The sequence below is a fragment of the Mastigoproctus giganteus genome, chromosome 9 (assembly GCF_048544385.1).
Source record: "Mastigoproctus giganteus isolate SK-2022 chromosome 9, ASM4854438v1, whole genome shotgun sequence".
Taxonomy (NCBI): Eukaryota; Metazoa; Arthropoda; class Arachnida; order Uropygi; family Thelyphonidae; genus Mastigoproctus; species Mastigoproctus giganteus.
This window is the reverse complement of record NC_143583.1, coordinates 194,689,139-194,713,110: the sequence shown is the minus strand read 5'-3', so window position 1 is coordinate 194,713,110 and position 23,972 is coordinate 194,689,139. Positions and strand designations below refer to the sequence as shown.

Sequence of the window (23,972 nt, the reverse complement as noted above, 5' to 3'; positions counted from 1 at the left end):
GTTACAGGTGTCGGTTAAGTGAACTGATTTTAACTTCTCCTAGAGAGATTTAAATCAGCTCATTTTCTGTACAAGTGTGTTCACGGTCGATTTACATGTTGTGAGAGCTGTAAAACCCTTCTCCCTCCGCCTGAGATTGGCCGACTATGGCCTCGATTGAAGAGCGGCCTTTAGAAATTCATCCAGCCTATGACAAGATTCGAACCCAAACCTCTACAAATGAGTGAAAAGTGGCGAAACCACTATACTATCACGGAGGGCTCGCCTTCCCCATAACTATTTGTAGTGCGGAAGTGTATTTATAAAAGTAGTATCCGACATTCCCCACAGACTTTGAACTTTACATGTCATTCCTGCTGCTCGGTTTGCCATCTGACGGCTAGTACCTGAACCTAGTTACCTCCCCCCCCCCCCGCGCACACACGTATTGCAGGCAGGTAAGACAGATTCCCGGTAGTGGCGGGATACTGACACGTGCTACTGCCACACCCGGTGATTAGCGGACGCGGATCCGGGAGGGGTGGGTGCACGTGCGTGTCAAGTCTCTTCTAAGCATACCGAGTGCGACCCCGTTAAACATAAGTAGCTGTTGGCGTAAGAACAAAAGGTTAGATAGGATCGGAGTGCGACCGTTTCGGTCCGAGCTGATAACACGCAATGAGGCACCGAAGAATAGCCCGCGAAATGGGCTATGAAAAAAATGTCACATTCTATAGAGAGGTTCCAACCAGGCTGCCCACAAATATTGCAGGACACTTAGCGGAAAATTCCTATCTTGAGGGTTCCCCTAGAACATCCTTACCATTAATGAATAAGCTGTAATATTTGTTATACCTATTAATAATACTTATTTTTAATCACAGATGTTCAAATGAATGGTCAGTTTGACACCCCACCCACTCACAATTTGGAGATTCGGGTGCCCAGAATTCACTAAATCTTGCTTGCCGGTGTTCTATCAAGAAAAAACGGATAAAACATTTTTAAAAACTTTTCCAATTCAAGCAGTTATGAAAGTATCCAAATACTCCGTTGGACACAGTTTGAGAACAATTTTTCTTCGTGATACACAATGAATAAAAACATTGGATTTGTTTCCGTACCGAAACAAAAAGAGCAGCAGAAACTTTTGTTGTTTGTCCTTCTCCTACATGCTCTTACTGAAATCTCAGGTGTCTCGCTGTTCGCCACAATTTAGCATCCCTAGGCAGCGTTTAGTATGCCCCCCTAATTAAATATAAGGTTTCAAGGTTTTAGATAGTTGTGAAAAAATATGGAGGGGGGTAACGTACAGCCCCTAAGCAGCTGTAAATCTGTCCTTACAAAAGCTGCTGTCCGATGTAGGCATAAAAGTCGACAACTTTATCCTCACCACTGCTGAGCTTGTCCAACTGCTGTCATCCAGGAGATAATCCCTTTACGATGGCTTTCATTATGATTTCATCCTGAAACTTTGGAAAAATGTCAGATAGTACAAAACTGTGGGAGGCATAAAAAGAGAAAACATTTTGTAAGTACGGATCATCTCATGTTGCTACGTCTCCTGAGCTTTGTCCATATAGCTGCAAGAAAATACCGAACAATGTACAAAACAAAACAGCCCATAATGCTACTCTAAGCCTACTGTTCAGCATAATCCTTTGACCACGTATGGTACTTACTTGGTTGCTATGAGCACCTCTTTCCTTCGGTACAGGTCAGTGGGGTCAGTGTGGCCTCGACTGAGGTATTCCGCCACATGTCGCGCAGGGAACTCGGTCTCGCAAACATAGCCAAAGTCACGAGCTAGGTGAATAGCCTCGCCTGCCGGAAGAGGAAGAAAACATTAGCTTATTGGTAGAGAGAATGCAAAAAAAAAAAAAAAAAAAAGAAAAGAAAAAACATAAATTAATAATAATTATATACACATCCATAGAGCAAATATACTGAAATCAGAGAGGGCAATCAAAGCAGATGTTACATCACCGGTACTCAGGGGTAAACTTTGGGAGCATAAACCAAGTTTTTCTTTTTCCCGGACAAGTGTTCAGTTGACTTCGCATATAGCATTTTGCTTAGTTGGGAATCATCTTTATTCATCCAATAAAGAGAGAGAATGTGTGTCTGGGAAAGGGGGAGAGTCACTTGCGTTGTTCGAAGCGGCCTGCTTATTGCACGGACAGCTTTGAAATGCTTTCGAAGCGTTGCTCCATCAAAATACCAAATAAGAAATTCTGAGGCATATTTCACTCAGAGGGGTGTACATTCCAGTGCAAAACGTAAGTTGTACTGTACGTCTATTAGTCGTTGTCATATCTAACGTAATATTAAGTTAGCATAATTTAACCCCATGCATATTAATCACCTCTGAAAAATCTGCCCATATTTCTTCAACTAAAAAAAAAAAGAGATGGGGGGGGGAGATAAAAAGAGTAATCTTAATCATTTTGTTCCGAAAGCTGAAAATCACTAGGGAAGAGCACTACATTCCCAAGTATCTTGGGATGAATTTTGATCCAAAGCTTTTGTTCCCTACTCATATAAACCGGCTTAAAACTTTCTGTCCTTCAGAAAAATGTGGTTTCTCAATTAGAAATTACTACGTACTAACGATCAGGACATTTTTTTCCGTTACATTAAAATGCTTTTTTTTTTTTATTACCTTTGGTTCCGAGACTCAGTCAACAGCTGCTCCTTATTGTCTGAAAGGTTTTCTGTCAATTGAAAGGCGGTTGCCATTATTTAAGCGATATATTTTTTTTTCCAATTTATTTACATATTTATTCTAATACTTATCCTTCTATGGGAGAAGCTTAGTTGGTTCCCATTTGGGTTGAATCCTCCAAGATGCACTAGGTTGAAGCTTCCCTCAGTCCCTTTTGCCTACAGAATCATTTTCTTACACAGGCTTTTCCATATCCATCTCTCAGGCTACACCCAATCTTTGAATCAACAGTTTTGAAACTAGACAAACGCTGGCAGCAATCCCATACACGTCTATTGCACCACAATGAACACAGATCTAGTGAATGAATGAATGTAGTAGTAGTGGCATGTGATGCAAGAAAGCAAATGTATGAGCTTATGCAGCATCAGCCAAAAAAAAAAAAAAAAAAAACACACCATTCCCTCCAAATGCCTGTCCAGTTCCTCCTTAAATTTATTCAACCTATCAACTTCCACAACGACAGATGGAAGTTTGTTCTTGCAATTAACCACCCGCTGGCTAAAGGCAAATTTCCGCACATCTATTCTACATCTGTCCTTTCGTAATTTGAATTTATGCCCCCTTAGGCTCGTAATCTGAACAAGTGGAAGGATCCCATCAGAATTCAGCTTGCTCAACCCATTCAAGGCCTTATACACCTCAATCAGATCACCGCGCAGGTGCCTAGTCTCCAGCCACTGCAATTTGCAGAACTTAAGCCTCTCTTGATCAGAGGATCCCTTCATTCCCCTCACCAATCTTGTTGCCCTTCTCTGTACACGCTCAAGTAAATCTACATCCTTCCTAAAATGAGGCCTCCAGACCTGTATGCAGTACTCAAGGCGTGGCCTGACCATTGCCTTATACAGACGGATAATCACCTCCTTTTCCCTGCTAGCAAAATTCCTATATATCATTGACAAAACCCCATGACCTGCCCTCGCAGCCTGTCTGCATTGCTCAGAAAACTTCATATCTGCCTGCACAATTACTCCCAGGTCTTTTTCATTTTCTACCACCTTAAGTGTAGTACCACACAGTTGGCACGTTTCTCTGGGGTTACTTCTGCCCATATGCAGTACTTTGCATTTGTCAATCAGTTTAACCTTGACAAATGCACAATCTCGCGACCATGTGCGTATCTGAGCACGCACAACTCATTTAGTATTTATTTTATTTTATCTCTAACGTCTGTATTTTGTTAGTATTCTGTATGCGTTTATTCACTTGCTGAAGAAGGGGTTCGTTTACCCTGAAAGCTACGAATTAGTCTTAAATTACTTGTTCATTAAAAATCTAATTATTGTCTCTACTGGATGTGCTGTATTATTATTATCCATCTCTTAGACTGATGAAAGTACACAATACTGATTTTCACATTTCTCTAGATAATAAGCGTATAAATGATATTTTTAAATGCGTTCTACCTGCCTTTATGTAATGTTGTCTTGTAATTGTTGTGATGATATCTGTTCCGCATGTATTGCTCTTTGCGTGTCAATTCATGTTCATCTCAACCTGTTTATACTCTGGAGCGACTATTACAAATCAGAAATTTGCAATTAGTTATTTGACAGGAATATTATCAGTAATTATTTTGTGATCACGTGGATTCAAACCACGGTCAACTCATTGCATATATTACTGTACTTCCATGTTGCCCACTCGGCTGCTACGGCCTGCAGTAGAAAATACAAGCACATTATCGTATTTTTATGGCACAGGTGGGTTCGAACACGGCGTAACTAACTCTGCTTATATAGCTCATAATTCTGATGTGTCTATTTGTATATACATCTGCGCTATACATGTAAACCTTTCTCACTGTGTTATATTGTTCTAACCAGTAAACTGGCATTTATATACTGTATTTTATAGATGCTACTAGTCTATCGCTGTTAAATATTTATAATGCTATGCATAACTGATGCTGACTCAGCTCCATACCGATAATCCGTATGAATTTTGCGCTGTTACACGATAGTAGTGAGGTGTTGCTTTTGTCGACTGTAATTTTCGTTATCCACATGCTTTTCTGATTTGTATCCAACTCATTGAAATATCCTGAAGTATTTCTTGTTACGAGGGATGATCATTTAATTCGCGGACTAGTGCAAGATTTTATGTTTACCGCGCGAACTTTCCATAACTGCCGCTAGGGTGCTCTCCCTAATCGCTACTGAGCAGACTGTGTGCGCATGCCGGTACTTGTCGAGCTAATGTTACGTGAAGAGTTTTTTGTAGCCGGATGTCACTGATGATCGTTTTGAAGCAAGTATCATGTCGGACATACAGATTGAACAGCGATATGTGATTCGTTATTGTGTCAAGACGGGGCTTAAATGCATCGGAAACAGTTAAAGAGATGAATGAAGCATATGGTCATGAGTGTCTTGCCAGGACGGCCATATTCCTGTGTAACCAAACTTACCAGTGTGAAGTGGTTTCTCCATCAAGACAATGCCAGGCCCCATACGGCTGATACTGTGCAGGCAGTGATTCGAAAAATGGCTTGTAAGAAGCATTTAATGCGTGGGTACGACCGTAGAAAAAGTGTGTAAAGTTCAAGGGAGAGTATTTCGAGAAGGAGAAATCCACAGAAGATTCAGATGAAGACAATTAAGATAAGATCTTGCATCAGTCCGCGAATTAAATTATCACTTTCGTATATGTCATCCAAACAGGCGGGTTTGTTTTGTACATCCTTATCGTACATATATTCATTTGTCTGGATTCTACATCTGGTCCTCGGCTTCGTCATTATGCCATCTGCAGAAGATGCAGCAGTCGTGTCTGTTAAAGGTTTCGCAGTTTTAGAAGGTGTCTTGCTAATATAATATGTCTCCAGTAAGTTATTTCCAAATTAACTTGTAATACAGACCTGCCTACTGATATAAAGATCCAATATGAATGGCCACTTCATTGAGTACACCTACAGAAGAGCGAGTAGATCCTTCTCTTAGCCCTGAACAGCTGAATTCATTGTGGCATGGATTAAAGAAGTTTCGAAAGCGTGCCGCATGGATGCTGATCCATGTTGACTTAATTTTTGAGTCATGTCTCTCCTCACGCGGTTCATCCATCTCGGGAATCCACTTTGGAAGCTAAAGACTTTCTTTCCGGTCATATGATGGTACAGAAGACCAGATCTCACTTGGATACAGCAGAGTTGCAGCAGCTTTGAGAATGATGGTATACTGATTTATCTTTATCTAGCTGCAAACCTACAGGTTTCTTGCTAAGAAGTTATCTTTCTTTAGGTATCTCCACCTTCAGCTATCTTTCTATTAGATTTATCGATTAAAATCCAATTCATTCGGTCGCTCTCCTTTTAACAAATAGTTTAGGATGGCTATAAATTCTGAACGATGAAAATGTTTCTTAAGGATTAAGTTGAATTAGGGTGTATACTGAAAATAATAATGAGAATTTTTTTAAAAACTATTTTATTTTATATATAATATACTTACGGGTTTATTAGTCTAATTTTATACTTATCCTAATCTTAATCTTTTTAAACAATTGTCCAAATTAATCTTTTCTTTTTCGAAGTCATTGATAATCGCTGTTATTTGCGAATCACTTTCAGTCTTTCTTCATAAGTATAATATATTAAAATAATATATTATAATAATATTAAAATTATGGAAATTCCTATTATCTCGCTAACTTCTTGATTTAACTTCAGGACTTAGGCAAAGCTTCCGTTACGAGGCCACTAGGGTCCTGGAACAGAAGCTCTGCCCAATCCTATAGTTCTTCAGAGGCATATGGATATGTTTTTAGTTTATAGGCCTAATATGGCGCACTTCATTACAATTCATTTTAAGATTTATTACTCGAAAATATCAGGCTTAGCAATAAATTGGAATGCCAAGAGACAAAAACATCTAATAGTGCTGAAACGTTATTGGTTGTTCTACGTCGCTTCTGATAACAATTCAGAATGTTCCTAAAACAGTTTCCATCACTATTCCACAGGTAATAAACACCCACAGGTATTTAAAAAATAATAACAATAATAAAAGTCATCACTCACGTTTTCAGGTGCAACGTGTTCTAATGTCGATGATTTCTATTTTAACTTCCATATCTATCTTTGTAAAGTTTAGACTAAAATTTGAACTTTTCTCCATAGAGCGTGGTAAAAATTAAAGTTGCATTCCGTTTATTTTGCACAATAACATAGCTTATATTTATTGCATGGTATCTTATTAAATTGTATTCATAGTAGCAGTTTCAAAATCTATATTTACTAGTTTGAGATTCCATTATACAATATTACTTTCAATTAAACGCTTAAAGTTTTAGTTTTCCTTTTCAGTACTGCTGTTGTCTTCGTGTATTATGTAGAATTGGGTGATGAAGTTCATATTTTTAAATACTCCATCCATAAATAATGCGTGGAATTGTAAATATTCCAAAGTTTTTGATGATAAAAAAAAATATCATCATACATACCACCATCCATGAAAAGAAACTGTTCTTCATTGGATAATTGCAATAATTTTATGGGAATTTAAAATTCTTTTCTCAAGGAATTTTAATCGACCCATGTGCTCCTCTTCCGTTCTCTGCGTAGAATGAACCCCATTTCTTTTATTGATGGCATTTTCTCCCTTCATTAAAAAATTTCATATCATAATTCTAACATCCAGTCGGCATACTGATATGAAGATCCAGTATGGAGTGGCCACTTCATTGGGTACACTTACGGAATAGCAAGTAGATCCCTCCCTTAGCCCTGAACTTGTCATGTACTCTACGAAGTGCTGAAAGTGGCACGGGGATGCTGATCCATATTGATTCAATTTCTTACAGTCTGCACAGTTCTGAAAACCAGATGATTGTAGATCTCTCCTCTATACTTCAATTGGACTGTGATTTGGCCACCGCAGTAGGCTGAATTCACTTTATGTTCCTGAAACCAGTTCTGTACAATTCTGACCGTGTGACACGGCATCTTATCCTGTTAGAAGAACCCATTCACTGGCGGATACACTGCATCTTGAAAGGATGCACCTGATCAGAAATAATTTCCAGATAACCTGCGACATCCAAATGTTTCTCCACTAGTATCATTGATCCCAATGTGCACTTCACGCACCATTACACCACCACATGCCTGCATTGGTAACATTTGTAAAGATGGATCCACGGATTTGTGGTGTTTCGCCTTATCCTGATACTCCCATCAGAGTAAAACAACAGGAGCTGCGATTCGTTCAATCGGACCACTTTTTTCCATTCCCCCACTGTCCAGTGTTGATTTTCCTGAGCCCACTGTAATCGTACATTGTTTTTTGCTGACAGGAGTGGAACCGGTTTGGTCTTCGACCACATTACTCCATTCGTGACAAAGTACGAGCTGTGCGCTCTGAAATGCTTCTTTAATTGTCACTGTTATACTGGGTTTTTATTAGATCGACCGTAACGTTTCTATTATCCTGTACTGCCTTGTCAGTCCACGTTGGTCTCTCGCATCAGTGAACTTTTTCCAACCAGAGGATCGTTGTTAGCTGGATGTTACATGGTTATTCAGCCAATCTCGATACATCTGAACACCTCATCACTTTAACCCTACCGGTAAAGTGTCAACGTTATCTGAATTTCCAGATCAGCCAACAACATTGGAGACTTACATGTCTGTCTTATAGGCTCGGTATCTCATGCCAACCAAATATGAATTTAAGGGAAAGTTTCAATGCCACTGAACTGTAGCAAACGTTATCTCAATATGCAACTAAATTTATGTATAAAAATTTGGCTTCAGATCTGGTGTAGTGAGGATCACATATTGCCTCAATTATTAATATTCTAATTTATTGTTCTTTATAATGTACAAATTTTTGTTAATTCCTGCCGCCAACTACAAGACCGTGATGGCCAAAGTAGAGTCGATTCACAAACTCCTCAAGCAATCAACTTTTTTTTGGTTGGGGGGTAAGAATTTTCTTTTTTGCCCACCGTCTGCTACTAGCGTTATAGAGACCCTGGGGTGTACTGTGCGATAAATGTTCGGTTAAGCTGCGTAATTTATTTCATTATCTATCAACAGTTTCTTCAAAATTAAAAAAAAAAAAAAAACATTGCGTGGTGACAAATGTTATGGAAAATATTGGGGGATCTCTCTCTCTCTTTGTCTGTGTGTGTGTGTGTGCATACATGTACGTAGAATCCTTTTCAGTTAAAGTATATTTTTCTTTGCGTCAAAGCTGCATATGATAGGATTTCCATCACATCGTTACTTAACATCCTGAAGAACTACTTCAGGATCTATGATAACCTCCTGACCGTACTCAATAAAATTTTGCAGGAAAGACGGCTCCTTGTAGAATACAATGATCTTTCTCGTTTCTTTACTGTCTGTAGAGAGGTACCACAGGGCGGCGTTTTGTCAGCAGCACTGTTTGCAGCTGCTTTAGAACCTCTGCTGGCGAATTTCCAAAACATGATCTCGTACGCCATGATTTTAAGCTTTTCATTCATTCTGATCAGCCAGAACAAGCGCTCTCAGTCCAAAGAACTGCAATAAACCAAATAAATAAGTAAACATCTTTTTGCATTACATTGGTCTCGAGCTAAATGCCGAAAAATCTGCCCGGATGATGTTCACAAAGAAGAAAAGAATCTCAATGCATGTCTCTAATAAACGGACATCAAATCGTGTTAGTCAACTTTCATAGGGACCTCGGTTTGGTTTGGGATTCGAATCTGTCTTTTCTGGAGCACTTCAAGGAAGCATGAAACATTCTTTGCAGCCCTTTGGTCTGCTCGTCAGGAACTGATTAGTTACGGCAATAAGAGGCTAATATCTAAATTTATCCAAACTTGTGTTGTTCCCGTGGCTCTCTACGCATCGGAAATCTGGTCCTCCGCTCCTCCAACCTACCTGCAGAAGTTCTTGGGGCTTGAGTATCGGCTGCTGCGATCCCTCAATAGGTCTTCAGGACATCCCTTTACTATCTCTAGGGCTATACTACACTCACTGCTACCCCTTGGAAACAAATAATCACTACTCGCAATATAATGACCCTCTCCAAGCTTATTTCGGGTAGACTTGATGCTCACATCATCAATAGGCTTATCATTCTATCCAAAGATAACAGAAGAGCAACTAATCATCAAACATGTAGGATCCGACCTGCCCTCAACCAAATCAGCTCGCTCACTCATATGTTTCCAGTAAACACGATTGGTCTCCTGAACGACCTAAATATTAACCCTGAGGTGATTTGCGTCGACAAGACATACAGATCAAAAGTCTTTGCGGATACCTACGCAATACTGCAATTTTAGCTGTTTCAAGTTTCCTTCGCTCTCCATAGGCTTCTGTGTCTGTGGAGAAACTGCACTCCTCTCCTGTTCTGGACAGCCGTCTAAAACTTGCCTTCTCTCTCGCACTGTGCTTCGAGGGATGCTGAATTTATTTCGAAAATTTAGCCTGAATATTGTATTAGCCTGCTGTAAGAAATTTGAGCTGTTTCCTTTATATTAATGTATATATTGTTAATTTGTTATTGTTATGTTTATCCTCCTAGCAAATGTTTGCTGTGTAGGGATAGATGTAACTTCTCCTTTTCCTTTACTTGAATAAATAATAATAATAATAATAATATATTTCATGACAATTAGTATTTTACGAACAATTAACAACTACTTTCAGTGATGTGTAGTTTCAAAGTTGTGATTTCAGTAAATTGGGGTAATTCAATGGGCTAGCAATGCTGTTGAGTGAGCAACATTAATCCCAAGTTTAGATTCCATTACCCGTTTTGAATTGCTTATAAAAATAACTCAAATTAGATGAATAACTTAAACACTTTTTTTTTTTAATCAGATCTTTTAACTTGTCTCATCCAAGTGCAAGTCAAAGCTCCGTCATCGTTTTAATTAGTGAGCGTGATCGTTGGTGGAGCGTACTATGAGCGATGTCACGGAAGGAGCACATCTGTTTTGGCTGCTGTTCCGCCAATGCAAAATGAAAGGATGATGGAAACACCTGCGTTTAATATTCTGCATAGTCTTCGTGGTGTGGTATCAGTCGGGTTTTGTTGTACAAGAGCCGCCACTTCATTATTTCCCTGCGGTATGCAGCACAAGAATCAGATCCGTCAAACTGCTGCTTTTCCGGCTGCCAGTGAACCGAACGAAGCAAGGAAGAAAAGTTGCCTGTCTCCTTTGACCTCACTCTGTAAGAGTAAGCGATCCGGAAGCGATTTTGAGTAACATCCGTGAGAAGCATCGACGAAGAAGTACGTCAGAGGAGGCTCAGGTAAAAGTTAAAGAAACATGGGAAGCTTCTTTCTCTAAAAGAAAGAATTTCTACTAAATTATCCCCACTAAACTCGGGGAACCTGCTTATTTATCGCCTTGCAGTAATTCTGCCCTCTCTAAAACACATACCTAATTCCTTTATCAACTCCCCAATTAGCTTTATCGCTTTGAGATGCAATTTACTGTATTTTAAATGCTCACGCGGTATCTGCCACCTTCATGTCGAACCTCAGTTGCCCAACACACAGAACTCTCCCACCTCAAAACACAGCAGGTATTAAATCAGCGCAAATATTCTTGATTAACAAAGAAAAAGCACTTCGGAAACAAAAAGGAACAAGAAATAACCCTCCCCTACCCTCAATTTCGTCTTCTTTCTATTTGTCTGCACTTTCCGTGAAGCTGCACGCTGATGTTTCCTAGGAACACGCACGTAGTCTGACTAGTGGTGTCCTTACAGATGGGAAAGACAGGTAACAATGACAATAACAGGAAACAAACTTGCGCAATCATACAATTGCGCATGCGTACAATGAGAAGGAATCACAGTCCAGTGGAGGACTAATTGAGAGAAAGAAACGGCTAAAACAGCGTGGGAAAGACTTAATAGCAATAAAGATAAAAAGGAACTGCTAAACTTCACTTAGGGATTAAATGTAAACATGGCAGTGGTGCGAAACCTATCGACATTGTAACGGACACCAAATATCCACATGACTACAACCTGAAATTCTTATATATGAGCAAAAATTCAGAATGAGAGCGATCGAGAGAAAGAGAATTGTGGGTTACGTGAAATGCGTACGAAAGAAGGGGATCGTAATACTTCATACCCCTCGTTAAAACTGCAGTTTAGTGCTGTATATAACTATTTATGCTTCCTTCTTACCAGATTAAATCCTGAACTTATTCAAGATCTTCAATCAAGAGTGTTTGTATTTTTTATATATATTTTTCCTTTATAAAAAATATCTCGGCTGATCATAGTCATTTCTTATTTCATCTAATACAAGAAAGGAGCCCAGCGGTCAGCGCAAGAATACAAATAGTGCACATTTTTGGGTTTATCGTGGTTCAAGCCGCGTGACCGCTAAACACGGGTGTTAATATTCATTGCCAAATGATTAGTTGTGAACTAACTTATATGCCTTACGTTCAACCCAGGATTGCAGGCATTGTCTCAAACAGTCCTCCAACTAACGAATTCCATCTTCCCTCTACTCCGGAGAGACATGTATAATACCTATGTAGGGCGGCATCCGAACGTCAGTTGAACTCTGCCTTGGTACACTGTGATGGATACAGAACTTTGTAAAGAGCTAGAAATGTGTATAGTGTTATTTTTGTGCAGTCTGTGGTGGTTCTGGCCATTTTGTCACTAGGAAGGCAATCACCTGGAAAGCCTGGCCAGCGTCCGTCTACACCACGGGGAGTTGGCCACATTTACTATTTGATATGTAATTAATTATACTTAGAAGTCACTGTTAAAAATGGGTATAAAGACGAATTTTTTTAAAAGAAATATAAATTCTCTTAGGTTTGCATCTTCTATTATCTGTTGTAATGAAAAGTCATTCAAATCTGCGGGGTTCATTTACTGTCTGCACCAAAGCTGGCAACAACTGTAAAGCAATTATTAATCAGTCAAAACTAGAACTGGAACAAACTGAGTAGAAAACTTGGTTCTTGTCCAAACAGTAGTCGAGCATTCTGGTATCTGGCCAAAGCTATTGGCTGCAACTTTTGACCATCCGTACTCCCACCTATATTAAAACCTGATGGTTATATACAGTGGCGGCTCGTGACTCTGGTGTACGGGGATGCTGCTTCTTAAATTTACATTAAATTGCCTTGGTTATAAGACATGTGGACATAGATAGTAATAATAATAATAAGCAGATTAAAAATACTACAAAACATGAACTGGACAATTACCACAGACTTGGGTAGTCTTGAAATTTTATTTTAAAATAAAATCCATTCTTCGGTTTTTATTTATTCAAAATAGATTAATAACTTTTTCATTCAAGTTTGGTGCACTGTTCAAATCGGCACTGCTCGTTCCGCAGCTTCTTTGCCTCGTTTTAATCCCTCTAAACAATGCGTACTGTATTAGCAACCTGCCAACTAAGCATTAATTGAACCACTGGGACCAAAATGTGGAACTGCTTAGCGCACAACTTTGAAGTTAAACGATTTCGTGTTTTAATTCGTTTATTATTGAAATTTTTATTGGAAATAGAGGATGAGTATACTATATGAGGGGCCTGTTAATAAAAAGATTCATTTCTTTTTGTTGCTCTTCACAAAATTTCATATAACTCCATTGACTGTATATTTAGATTTAAAAAGCTAGGGGTGCTGCAGTTCTACAGTGCCTACCAACAAGCCGCCCCTCGTTATATAGCCACCGCTGCTAACGATAAAGCTGACTTACTAGCATCCAACTTTTCTTCTAACTCTTGTGCCGACGACTTTGGTAAGTCACCTTCTGAAGGATGACAGAAGGGTGTTAGAATAATTTTGAACAATCTTGTTGCTAAGAAAGCTCCAGGTCCTGATGGCATTTCTCCGAACTTATGCTTCTCTTCTGTGTCGCCTTTATACACTTTCTAATTCCAATGTCGTCTTTCCTTCTTGGAAATTTGCTCATATCCAACCAGTTCCTAAATAGGGTGACAAGAACTCTTCTTCCCATTGCGCTTTATTCTTCTCAAAATAATGAAGAAATCTATCAACTGGCAACTCAAACTATCTCGAAATCTATCCATCTGATCTCCATCTTGTATATTTTGTCAGTATCGATCTACCAGTTATGTGTTACTCATCTTTACAAATTGGATGGAAAATTTTGGTGGAGCCCGAGCAGTTTCCCTTGACATTTCTAAGGCTTTTGATCTTATTACGCATAAAGGTCTTCTCCCATCTTATGGATTGCCAACTTTTTTTTTTTTTTTTTTTTGTAGTTGAGTATCTAGTTTTCTTTGACTGCTCACTGCGTGTGTAGGTAAATTGCTCTCTGTCTTCTAACTTCTCCACTAATACTAGTATTCTCCAAGTTTCTATTTTTTGTCTCCCACTCTTTTCCTCTTGTATATTCTTCTTCCGCTGACTGGAAGTCCTATCCATAGTTTTGCTGATTATAGCACAAACTTTCCACCCTACAGTTTGAAAAACCTTGCCCTGCAAAAATTGGCCTCAACTTCTAGAATTTCACCCAACAAATCCTTAAATGTCAGTCTCCAGATAATTTCCCAAATGGGCAAAGAAAACTTAGTAAACTTCAATCATTCTAAAACTCAGTCTCTTGTTTCTCGCAAAGAGGAGTCTACTGCTCATCTTTGACAAGGTCATGTATCTCTATTAGAGATTATCCTGATTTCTAATCTCTTTTCTCTTGGCCTAAGCAAATTGCAAATATTGCTTTCTCTGCATAAAATAAAAAACTGGGTTTACGTTTTCTCCCTCAGCATCTGCACAAATCTCAAATCCATCCTGTCATGGAATATTTTTCCCTCAAGTGGTGCCCCCAAACCATCTGTAAGCTTCTAGACTATTCAAAAGAGAAGTCAAGATAATTAATGAAAAATCTCTTACCGCTTCTGTCTCCGCTGTCTTTTCTGTAGATATTTCTATGAACACTGTTCCTTCTGAATCGGCATCTGTAATTCCCCCACTCTGTTCCAAACCAGTTCGAACACGCGCCTCAATCAGTCAACGTCCATGCATTACCAAACTTCAAATGCACAGAAGTAATTTTTCCTCTTCCTAATTTATCGCCCTCTAATTCTGCTGTCTGAAACAATTTTCCTTCGCACGTATTTTCCGAAAATTACAATCTACAGAAGTTCAATTCTAATATGAACAAGTACCTTCTGAACCTTCAATACATGCATAGACTGAATAGTATAGGTTCTAATACCTTTCGTGTTTGGCATTTTTTTTTTTTTTTTTTGTAATGAAAATGTTCCAGAAAAATTTTCATTAAAAAGGAAAACGAACGTTCCAGTAGCGAGATGTTACTTGGGCTTGACCCGTGGTCAATTCAAAGGCGTGTACTCCCTCCCTTATGCTCCTCTCTCTCTCCTGAACACATTATAATTACCAAAGTTAAATTCCTCATCACCAGCTTTAGGATGATACCACGTCCCTGTTATCCTCACAGTAACTTTAGGAGAACTGTCAGGAGCTCAAATGCATTCCGAGTTTGTTAACTACTCTCCTGGGATTACTACATAAACAATTAGATTTTTTGCTACTTTTGTACATCCATTATACCTAATTAGGTAGGTTTTATTGATTGGTATGTCTCTTCCCCTGCAAGGTTTGAAGGTAGGATTTCAGTTGTTTCTTATATGAGTTTTTTTTTTTTTTTTTTTATTAATTTCATTTTGGTTTGATGTTGTTTTAAGTAATGAACAACTTTCTTTTTATTTTCTTATATGATTTCTTGTCTAATGTATTGAAATGAGCTGGTTTCATATGAATTGATAGGACATTTGTTTTCAATAAAATCTAGTGAGTCTGAAGACAAGTTTTGGTTCCTAAAGTTGAATTTTCTTGATTTGAGAGTACCTTTGTACCATGTCAGTGAAAATGGGAGACAGGATTTCTAATAGTTTAAGTACTCAGTGTTGGCTGTGATCTGTTTGTTGAAGGGAAAAGAAGTAAGAATGTTTTTCTAGTTATTTTTTATGGGTGAATATGGATTTCGCTGATAGCCCTTGTATGCCAATTCAAAGTCTTGTAACAAGTTAATTTTCTTTGCATATCATATGCTTGGCACATATAATTTATACGTACAGCATTGCGATTTATTTATTTATTCAGTTGGAGATCATAATCTCACCCCTGGACAGCAATGTGTTGTGGGGTTTACATTAGTAACAATTCGGTAATTACAATAATGATTACAAGACTCAAGAGATAAATTATTAGTGTATAATAATAATAAAATAGGAGATTTGTGGGAATAAACAAATTAAAGTAAATGTATAACGACAAGAGTAAATTAGATAAATTAATTCCATAAAAATGAACAGAAATTGATCAATACAATTAGTAGAAAAAAGTCTGAAGTCCATTTTGAACTCTATCATAAAAAAGTTGTTGTCATTATTTGGTTTTTAGGAGCATTAGCAACTAAGGCCATATTGCTCCGGGGATATGCGGTGGTCATTCCCTGAGCTTTCCGCATCCTCCGTATTTGGTGGTCACGAGCTCGAACCCCGGTCTGATCAAGAAGCGTGTGCTACGCACTGCTGCTCCTGCTCACGGAGGCGCCTCTCATCAAAAATGACCATTTGCACATCCCAGGAAGAAAACAGCATTCCCAATTGGCCTGTCAGTCGACGACGTGGGGTTTCTGGTTTGTAGAGCTAATGAACCATGGAATCGCTCGTTCTGCGTCAGAATTGAACCACGGAGAAGGTTTCAGCCAGGATTTGTTTTCTGTATATCTTTTCAAAACATATTTTACTTAGGTTTATTTCAAGAATGTTGCAAAAATTGATGATATTCGAAGGGAACATGTATGAAATGCATGTTAGGCTTTAAAGTGCGTTTCTGTAGATAGTAAAGTTGTAATTTTGGTCTCTTTTTCTTCTTCTCTTCCTGTTGCATAAGATGTTGTCAATGTCGGGGGCATCCAAAGTGTGTGCAAAAACAGCTGACCAAGGATTATAACATTCCATTTAACGATGAGATGTTTCCACGGTGGGATGTTCAAATTTGAGAACAGTACCGCCTTGGAGATTGTGAAGGGCTTCCTCGTGGCCCAGTTCAGCCATCACAGTATTCTAATCCAAGACGGCATTTCAGGGAGGAGGGCGGGGCAAACGACTAAATCATTGATTGTCCTTTTTATCTTGATGCGTAAAACTCTTGGCCTTGTTGTTGCGATGGCTGCAGCAGTCTTTTGTTGCAATTATTTTCCACTATTGTTGAAATACACATAATTTATTATATTACAAGTGAAACAAAGTGTCAGCTGAGAGACTGAGTTCAGTTTTTTATAATAAGAGCCACGACAGCGAAGGCCATGAGGCATCAAATATCATGTCTGTTAATTGCGCGTATTCTGTAGTTAGTTTATCCATTTGAGGACAGAAAACTGCAGTTATAGAAGAAAAAATAAACAGATAAAAAAGATAGTTCTTTCCATGTGATTTATGAAAATATTGCAGAAAACAATTGCTAAAGAAGTTATTAATGCAGTGCTCCATTTCACTTTAGTGTTCGCCTTACAGCCATTTGCTATATACTGTATTACTATTATCTGAAGCTCATCTCTTTCTTTGGTTACATGTCAGTATTGTGTGTTGAGGGAAATGCAATTCAGTTTCCGTTAGTGGACAATGCAACTCAGTACCATGACGTTATCAAGTATTACCATAATGGATGGTGAAGCCATTATGGCCGAATTAAAATACAACCGAACTTTTGCTATGAATCACTAAAAAAGATGACGAAAAAAGTACAGCAAATGCCATGCTTTTAAAGCATTTTCCAAGATATTTATTAAAGTAAAGAAAAGAAAGTGGACTTCCCCAGCATTTCGTCAATGACAAAGGTCGTTGACTCCAGCTGAAGCGGTTATCATGGGAACGGCTGTTCATTTCATTCCTTCATGCTTCTCTCGAGAGCCACGCGAACAGAGTTTATTGTTTTTAACTAAGCGATCGTCTATGACGTAACAATGGATTTCAGCCATCATGCAACTCGTGTAATAAAATTGGTCATAGTAGGCAGTACTTACCTTCAACTAGTGACGTCAGCAACGTGACGTTTGCAGCTTTCCGCCTTCCAGCGGGAAGGTTGAGACCGATCTTCTCCAACTTCTCACGTAGCGACCTCCCGCCATTCTTGGACTTGGCCCTGGGAGTAAAAAGCAAAGGGTCAGTACGTGGACAATACATTAGCGTGAGTAGGTGGTAACAACACTGCGTTCAACTTATACATCAAAACCTAATGGCTTTACACCGGCAACAATTGATGGACGGTTCACTTCTGAAACGCCCCCTACCGTGCGGCGAATAATTTCAACAATGCAACATGCGTTGGTAGGATAAGAAACCTTGGTAAAAACGTGATTTGTAGCATTACGGGATACTTTTACGACTTACCTTTTTTTATCATGGAGATATATCTCTAAGTGGGTCCTCATGATTTGTCATTCATGTTACCATAATGTGAAGAGTAGAAAAAGAGAAAACCAGCTTTGTTCTTAGAAATTTGTAACACCCCCCCCTCGTCCTTTTATGGGATTGTGCGCTATATAGTAACTTTATGAACACAGAGATGGCGACACTAGTCATGCTTATATTTAGTATTGAAGCAGCAAAAAGTTATGATCGTTTCTCTGCATTAACGTTTGAGAAATGCGTATTGTCATCTATAGATGTCGTCATGAAAAATATAAGTGGTGTAAATGCTAGTGAATTATATAAAACTTTGAAAAAAAATCTTGCTTTTCAACTTCCTGTCCATATTTTATGTTAAATAAATCGTGACCAACCATCTACAAACTTCCTTTCTTGCTGCTTTCTGCAGTCCAACTCACCATAGAGTTTTAACGTAACAGTTTTAAAAAATGAACTACTACTTTTTTTTGCCTTGATTGATTGTTCAATTCTCATTAGGAATCTGTAAGGGCCATATGAATGTTCACGTATGCATCAAGCTGTGATGTCATGAGCTAATTTCATAGAGATTACTTGGACTTGCTCTGTTTTAATGTATATTTTTTCCAAGACGTGGGTAGCACTGAATATTTTTAAACATCAGTTTTTAATACATAAGTGCGCTCAGTCGGTCTGTTTTTACGATTCAATACTATAATTCCTTGTAGTATTGTGATTTATGCGGTCGTGCAAACCCATAACTTAATAGACTGCGCGTAAACAGGTCTTCATTTTGTTTTCTACTCCTACAGCTTTTTTTACCACTTGAAACTCGCCGAATTGGCAACTTAATTACACATCTGAAAACCCGGATGAAGTTATGAGTAGTCTATCCTCTACTTTGGTATCCCTCTTCCGTATCACTGAGCGCTGGCCTTCGTCACACAATTATCGCCTGCCAAGGATGTGAACTTTGAACATGGCTGTATTATACGTAATGGCAGCTATTGGAGGCAGGTATTAATAGCGCATTACTTGTCAATGAGACCTTATAGAGAAGGTGTGATGACATGCGGTAGATTTGTCAAGAACAAAAAGCTAGTGAGGTAGACGTGGGCGCGGACAAACTCCGGAACTAGGGGAATGATGATCCTTCCTTCCCCTTCTCCAGAAACCTGTCAGTATGCTTACTGCAGTCTCAACGTCACACGGTGACAGTTTCCGTGTGTTCGAGGGGGGGGGGAGTAGATATCAGACCACTCAGATTATTTGTGTGACTTAAAGCACGTGCAATCTTTGGAGTACAAGTCTCTTCTTCCCGCCAACTCTGACTTCATGGGGTGGAGCTCTTTATTCTACCGCATCCCTTACACTGAATTTTTTTTTTTAGATGTTTCACACTATACAGGGTATTTCAATTAACATTACCGAGTCTATGTCCTTTATGTTAAGGCTATTTGTCGTCCGAACTTTTTTTGTCATATTTGGGCTGAAATTTTTGAATCTGATATTGAAACTGGGCTAAATATTTACCTTTATGTTTCAAGATTTATAAATTAAAATTTTTATTAATCAACTTTTTTTTTTCTGTCCTCTGTGTTGTTTAAAATATCAGCGCACTTCTGAAACGAACACTTTTACTTGAAGAAAAAGCAAAATAATAACACAGCGGTTGTATGTGTTATACAGTATTCAGTATGTTCCTGTGGTTTTACAGAACGGCTATACCCTTGGCATTTTTTTCCCTCCCTTCAAATAAAATCGGTTGACGTAATTTTCAGAAGTACACTTATGACAATTTTAGACTATGCCGAGGACAGAGAAGTCAACTTCCCCACTGAAAAAAAAAAAAAAAAAAAAAAAAAAAAAAAAAAAAAAAGGCGGTTGATTAGACAAAAAAAATTTTAAATTTAGAAATTGTAAAATCTAACCGTCATACTTAGCATCAAATTCAAGAATTTCAGCCCAAATAAGCCCCCCCCCCAAAAAAAAAGAGACGATAAACACCCTAAACAAATAGTCCAAAAATAAATGTTATAGACGCCGGTCTCTTTTAATTAAGCACCCAGTATAATAATGCACTTTTTGGTTGGTACCATAATTGACGGTAGATGGCAGGCCAAGTTCAAACGATGAAGTCTAGTAGACTGGCTATTCTAATATTTGCAAACGTTTTTAGAAAAAAAAGGGATAACAGAACTTTGTAGATATGATTCCATTAATTATACTTTTTTTTTGTCTTTTAGTGATTTCTGTCTACGACGAATTAAGCTTCTGGTGCATGGAGTAACGAGGCGCCAGTGCATCTTAGCGCTGAAGAGTGATTACTCTCGTAATAACCCCAACCTTGACCTTGAGATTATCTCAGGTGCTCATTTGGTTGATTCCCTTCTCGAAATTGGGCGTTTGTTTCCACCTGTCATTTGGGTCCCACCCTGTGTGCTTCCGCAGAGAGAAACTTTTGCTACTTCAAGAGCTGTTATTCTCTTTCTATTTTGCTCTTTCGGATTATCTTTTAAGAGCTGTAACGAGGGGTAGGGCATGGGGGGGGGGGAACTTGTCCCAATCGCATCGAAACAGGTTAGGAAAAACAGGATTTAAAAATAATATATTTATTTTACTTTTAACTTTGGAAAAAAAAAATCAAAATCTGGGTGAGCACGATACACATTGTGCAATATTTCATTATTTGTTTGTAATGTTTATTTATGGAGGATTAGGGGCGCAAAATTTTTATTTTACACAGGACGCAGGAATACCCAGTTACGGCTCTGGGTCTTTTGAGACAAATCTTTAAAGGAACCTTTAAAATACCTTCTGAAACAACCGTGACTTTTCTGATAAAATAATGCTTACACTGATCATGAAGCTACCTAAGAAATAGTGATTTTAAACTGGGTTAAAATGTTTGCTGATATTTTCGATGTTCCTATTATTTCAAAACATTTTAAAAATTACTATTAATAATGAATATATAACATTGTACACTTTTCAAGTAATAGCAGCATGAATAACTGATCACATCCACATACATCCTATAAAAGGCCGTCGTAGCCTAGTGGTCAGGCGCGCGGTTGCATAAGTACACGTGCCTTGAGTGACCGGGGTTCAAGCCCGTGACTGCTGAATACGGTGCTGTTTCTTGTATTCTGTGTATCTTATAAACTCCTCTGACCGTTTGGTCGTCCCGGAGTATAAACAGAAAATTTATTTATTAGTTTATTAGAACATCCAACGCAGTGCAGTGCAAAGGTACTTGGGGGATGCAAAAGAGGTTGAGAGGCCTCGTTTATTTATGTTGAGACTTTGATGGCTCCCTCGATTGGGGGTGCCATCAATCCAGGGCCTCATAGATCGGAGGCCCTGGTGCGGCACATCCAATGTCCTCCCCCCGCCATTTGCATGGCCCTGATCCCACGTTCCGGTATTTCTTATTTCTGACGTGCTCCATAGTCGGAAAACAAAACGACCTTGTGATAGTACGAGCTCATATGGGTGATTTTAAGATGTTTAATACTTCGATATATTCGTAAAAAGTATACAATTCTAAAGGCAAGTGACATCAGCGCCTTCACGATTGCCTGATGATCATAAGTGCCTCTACACTGGGGAGTGACAATAAGGGAGGTAGTCGAGTTCCTCCGTATATTTTGACGGGCAAAGTCTATGGGAGCGGTAGGCACCAGGGAAAAAATGTCACACACCAATGAAAACCATCAAATCCTTATCAGCAATAATGTTTTTTGTAATCGGAAGATGGCTGGAATGAAATATTTTAATTATTTCATTTAGTTTTACTCGACTACAAAAATATATTCATAATATCTAAAATGCATCGTTAGAAACTAATTGAGTGTTTACGTACTAGCAGGTGAGCCAAGTTTTCAGTTCATCAGAAACTCGATGACTATCCCCATCTGACAAACACTGACAGATGGGCTGTTTTTACAGCCCAGATATACACAACTGTGCACAATTCAAAGAATGTAATCTAGTTTAACCATATTCAGGGACATCGAGAGAGTCAGCTTTCTCCTGGCTCGAACATTTTAAAAAAATATCTGTACCCCCCCCCCCCCTTACCTGGAAAGGAAAGCCTCTACGGTGACGATGTTTGTCCCAGGACCTTTGGGGTAAACAGCCTCATTGGACCAATGAATGAGAAATATGGCAGATGAACAGAAACGAAATATTTTCGGTTCATGCAACTCTTTTCTTTGGTAGATTTTGCTGTTTACGACTATGTCAATGTTTTGTTAATCGATTTTCAAAGTTGGCAAGTAAGGCCTGGCGAGTAACATATGAGACGCTGGTCAACCTTCATTCTATATGTCCGCAGTCAGTAAACAGGTTAACTCAAATTCCAGGGTCAACAATATGTGCTGGTTACTCTTTTCTTCGTGTACATACCCTAATAATGGGATTCTCAAACGAAGTATTGCCAGTTGCGCCGAATCATTAAAACCTTAATTAAAACCATAATAATAAATAAAAAATTTATTTATTTATTATTATGACTTTTTTCCTTATGGGATTTCTCCCACTCCGTGACTGGTACCGGTACCAAGTGCATGAAGTAGTTGGTTGTGTTCGGTTATTATTATACTTTTGGTCGAGAAATTCTGACTATCTACAGGCGTCCAGGATGGTAGCTTACTGTAATTCCATATAAATGGTCCCTGGAAGTCCTATTGCTGATAGGTTCTTATGGAGACTCTTTGGCATGGTACCATGCCAGTGGTTGACGCGGTGATCGGGATGGTTACTTGTTTCCATGGGAACTGGGTCTTTCTTAATTTAATTATTTATTTACTTCTTTGTATATATATATTTCTACCTAATACTCCCACCTTACCTTGGAACCTCAATAGGCTGTTGCTGTAAGTTTAAATTCCAGAACTGGGATCTTCACTCCCATCCAAAGTCCACAAGCTGCCTGACTGCAGTGTATCCTTAATCAGAAGGTTCCATGTAATGAGGATTCTTATTTTATCCCTTTCTTTCCAAGATACTAAAGTAGTTTCTACAGTGCTTTATGTATTTTACTTAATGATCAGACATTTTTTTTATATTATAAAAATAAGTTTTATTACACAACATACATCTCATGAATATTACAATCGAGAGAGAGAGAGAGAGAGAGAGAGAGAGATAATCTTTTATTACCCTTCACGGCCAAAAAGCCAGGGGCTTACAGTTTCCCAAACTTGGGAAAATTGAACAATCGCTCGCTTAATTAACCATAAACATATAATAACCTGCTTCTTCCTCCTAATCTATAAAATTAACTCTTTCATATAATTCCTTTTTTTATACAAATGTTACATATTCTAAATATAATACTATATGTACACACAAAATTACATTATAACCGCTCTTGCTCCATATACACTGAGTGATCACTGAATTATGACCGCCTACCTAATACTTGGTAGGTCCTCCTTTTGCCCTCAGTACAGCAGCTATCCGACGTGGCATTGATTCAACAAGATGTCGGAAGAGTTCGGTAGGTATGGCCAACCAAGCTGTGTGTAATGCGGTCAGCACAATGCAGGTGATTGGTGTACCAGACGCCCGATATGCCTTTCCATAGTGTCCCACAAGTGCTCTATAGGATTGATATCGAGGGGGGGGGGGTTCGAACGCCAATCGATATGCTGGAAGTCAGAACCGTGTTCCTCAAACCATTCCTGCACAACAAGTGCCCGATGGTTCGGCGCATTGTCATCTTGGAAGACACCATCGCCATTCGGGAAAAAGTGTAACACAGCAGGGTGTACACAGTCAGCAAGCAGTTGACGATAGCGGAGACCACTGATACGTTGTTCCACATGCACCAGGGATCCACGTTCCTGCCAGTGAAACATGCCCCACACCATACAACCGCC

At 38.7% G+C, this 23,972-nt stretch overlaps 1 protein-coding gene across 7 annotated transcripts in view; it reads right to left on the bottom strand.

Annotated features, from left to right (window-relative positions):
• The window catches only part of LOC150080996 (transcription factor AP-2-epsilon-like), a 392,409-nt gene that overhangs the window by 4,279 nt on the left and 364,158 nt on the right, over positions 1–23,972 (bottom strand). For all 7 annotated transcript variants that reach the window (XM_090382049.1, XM_090382043.1, XM_090382044.1 and 4 more), the window contains 2 exons: positions 17,721–17,839; positions 1,662–1,803 (listed from right to left, as the gene is read on the bottom strand). In XM_090382049.1, the coding sequence (XP_090238175.1) occupies positions 1,662–1,803; positions 17,721–17,839 (261 nt within the window). The remainder of the gene's footprint in view (positions 1–1,661; positions 1,804–17,720; positions 17,840–23,972) is intronic.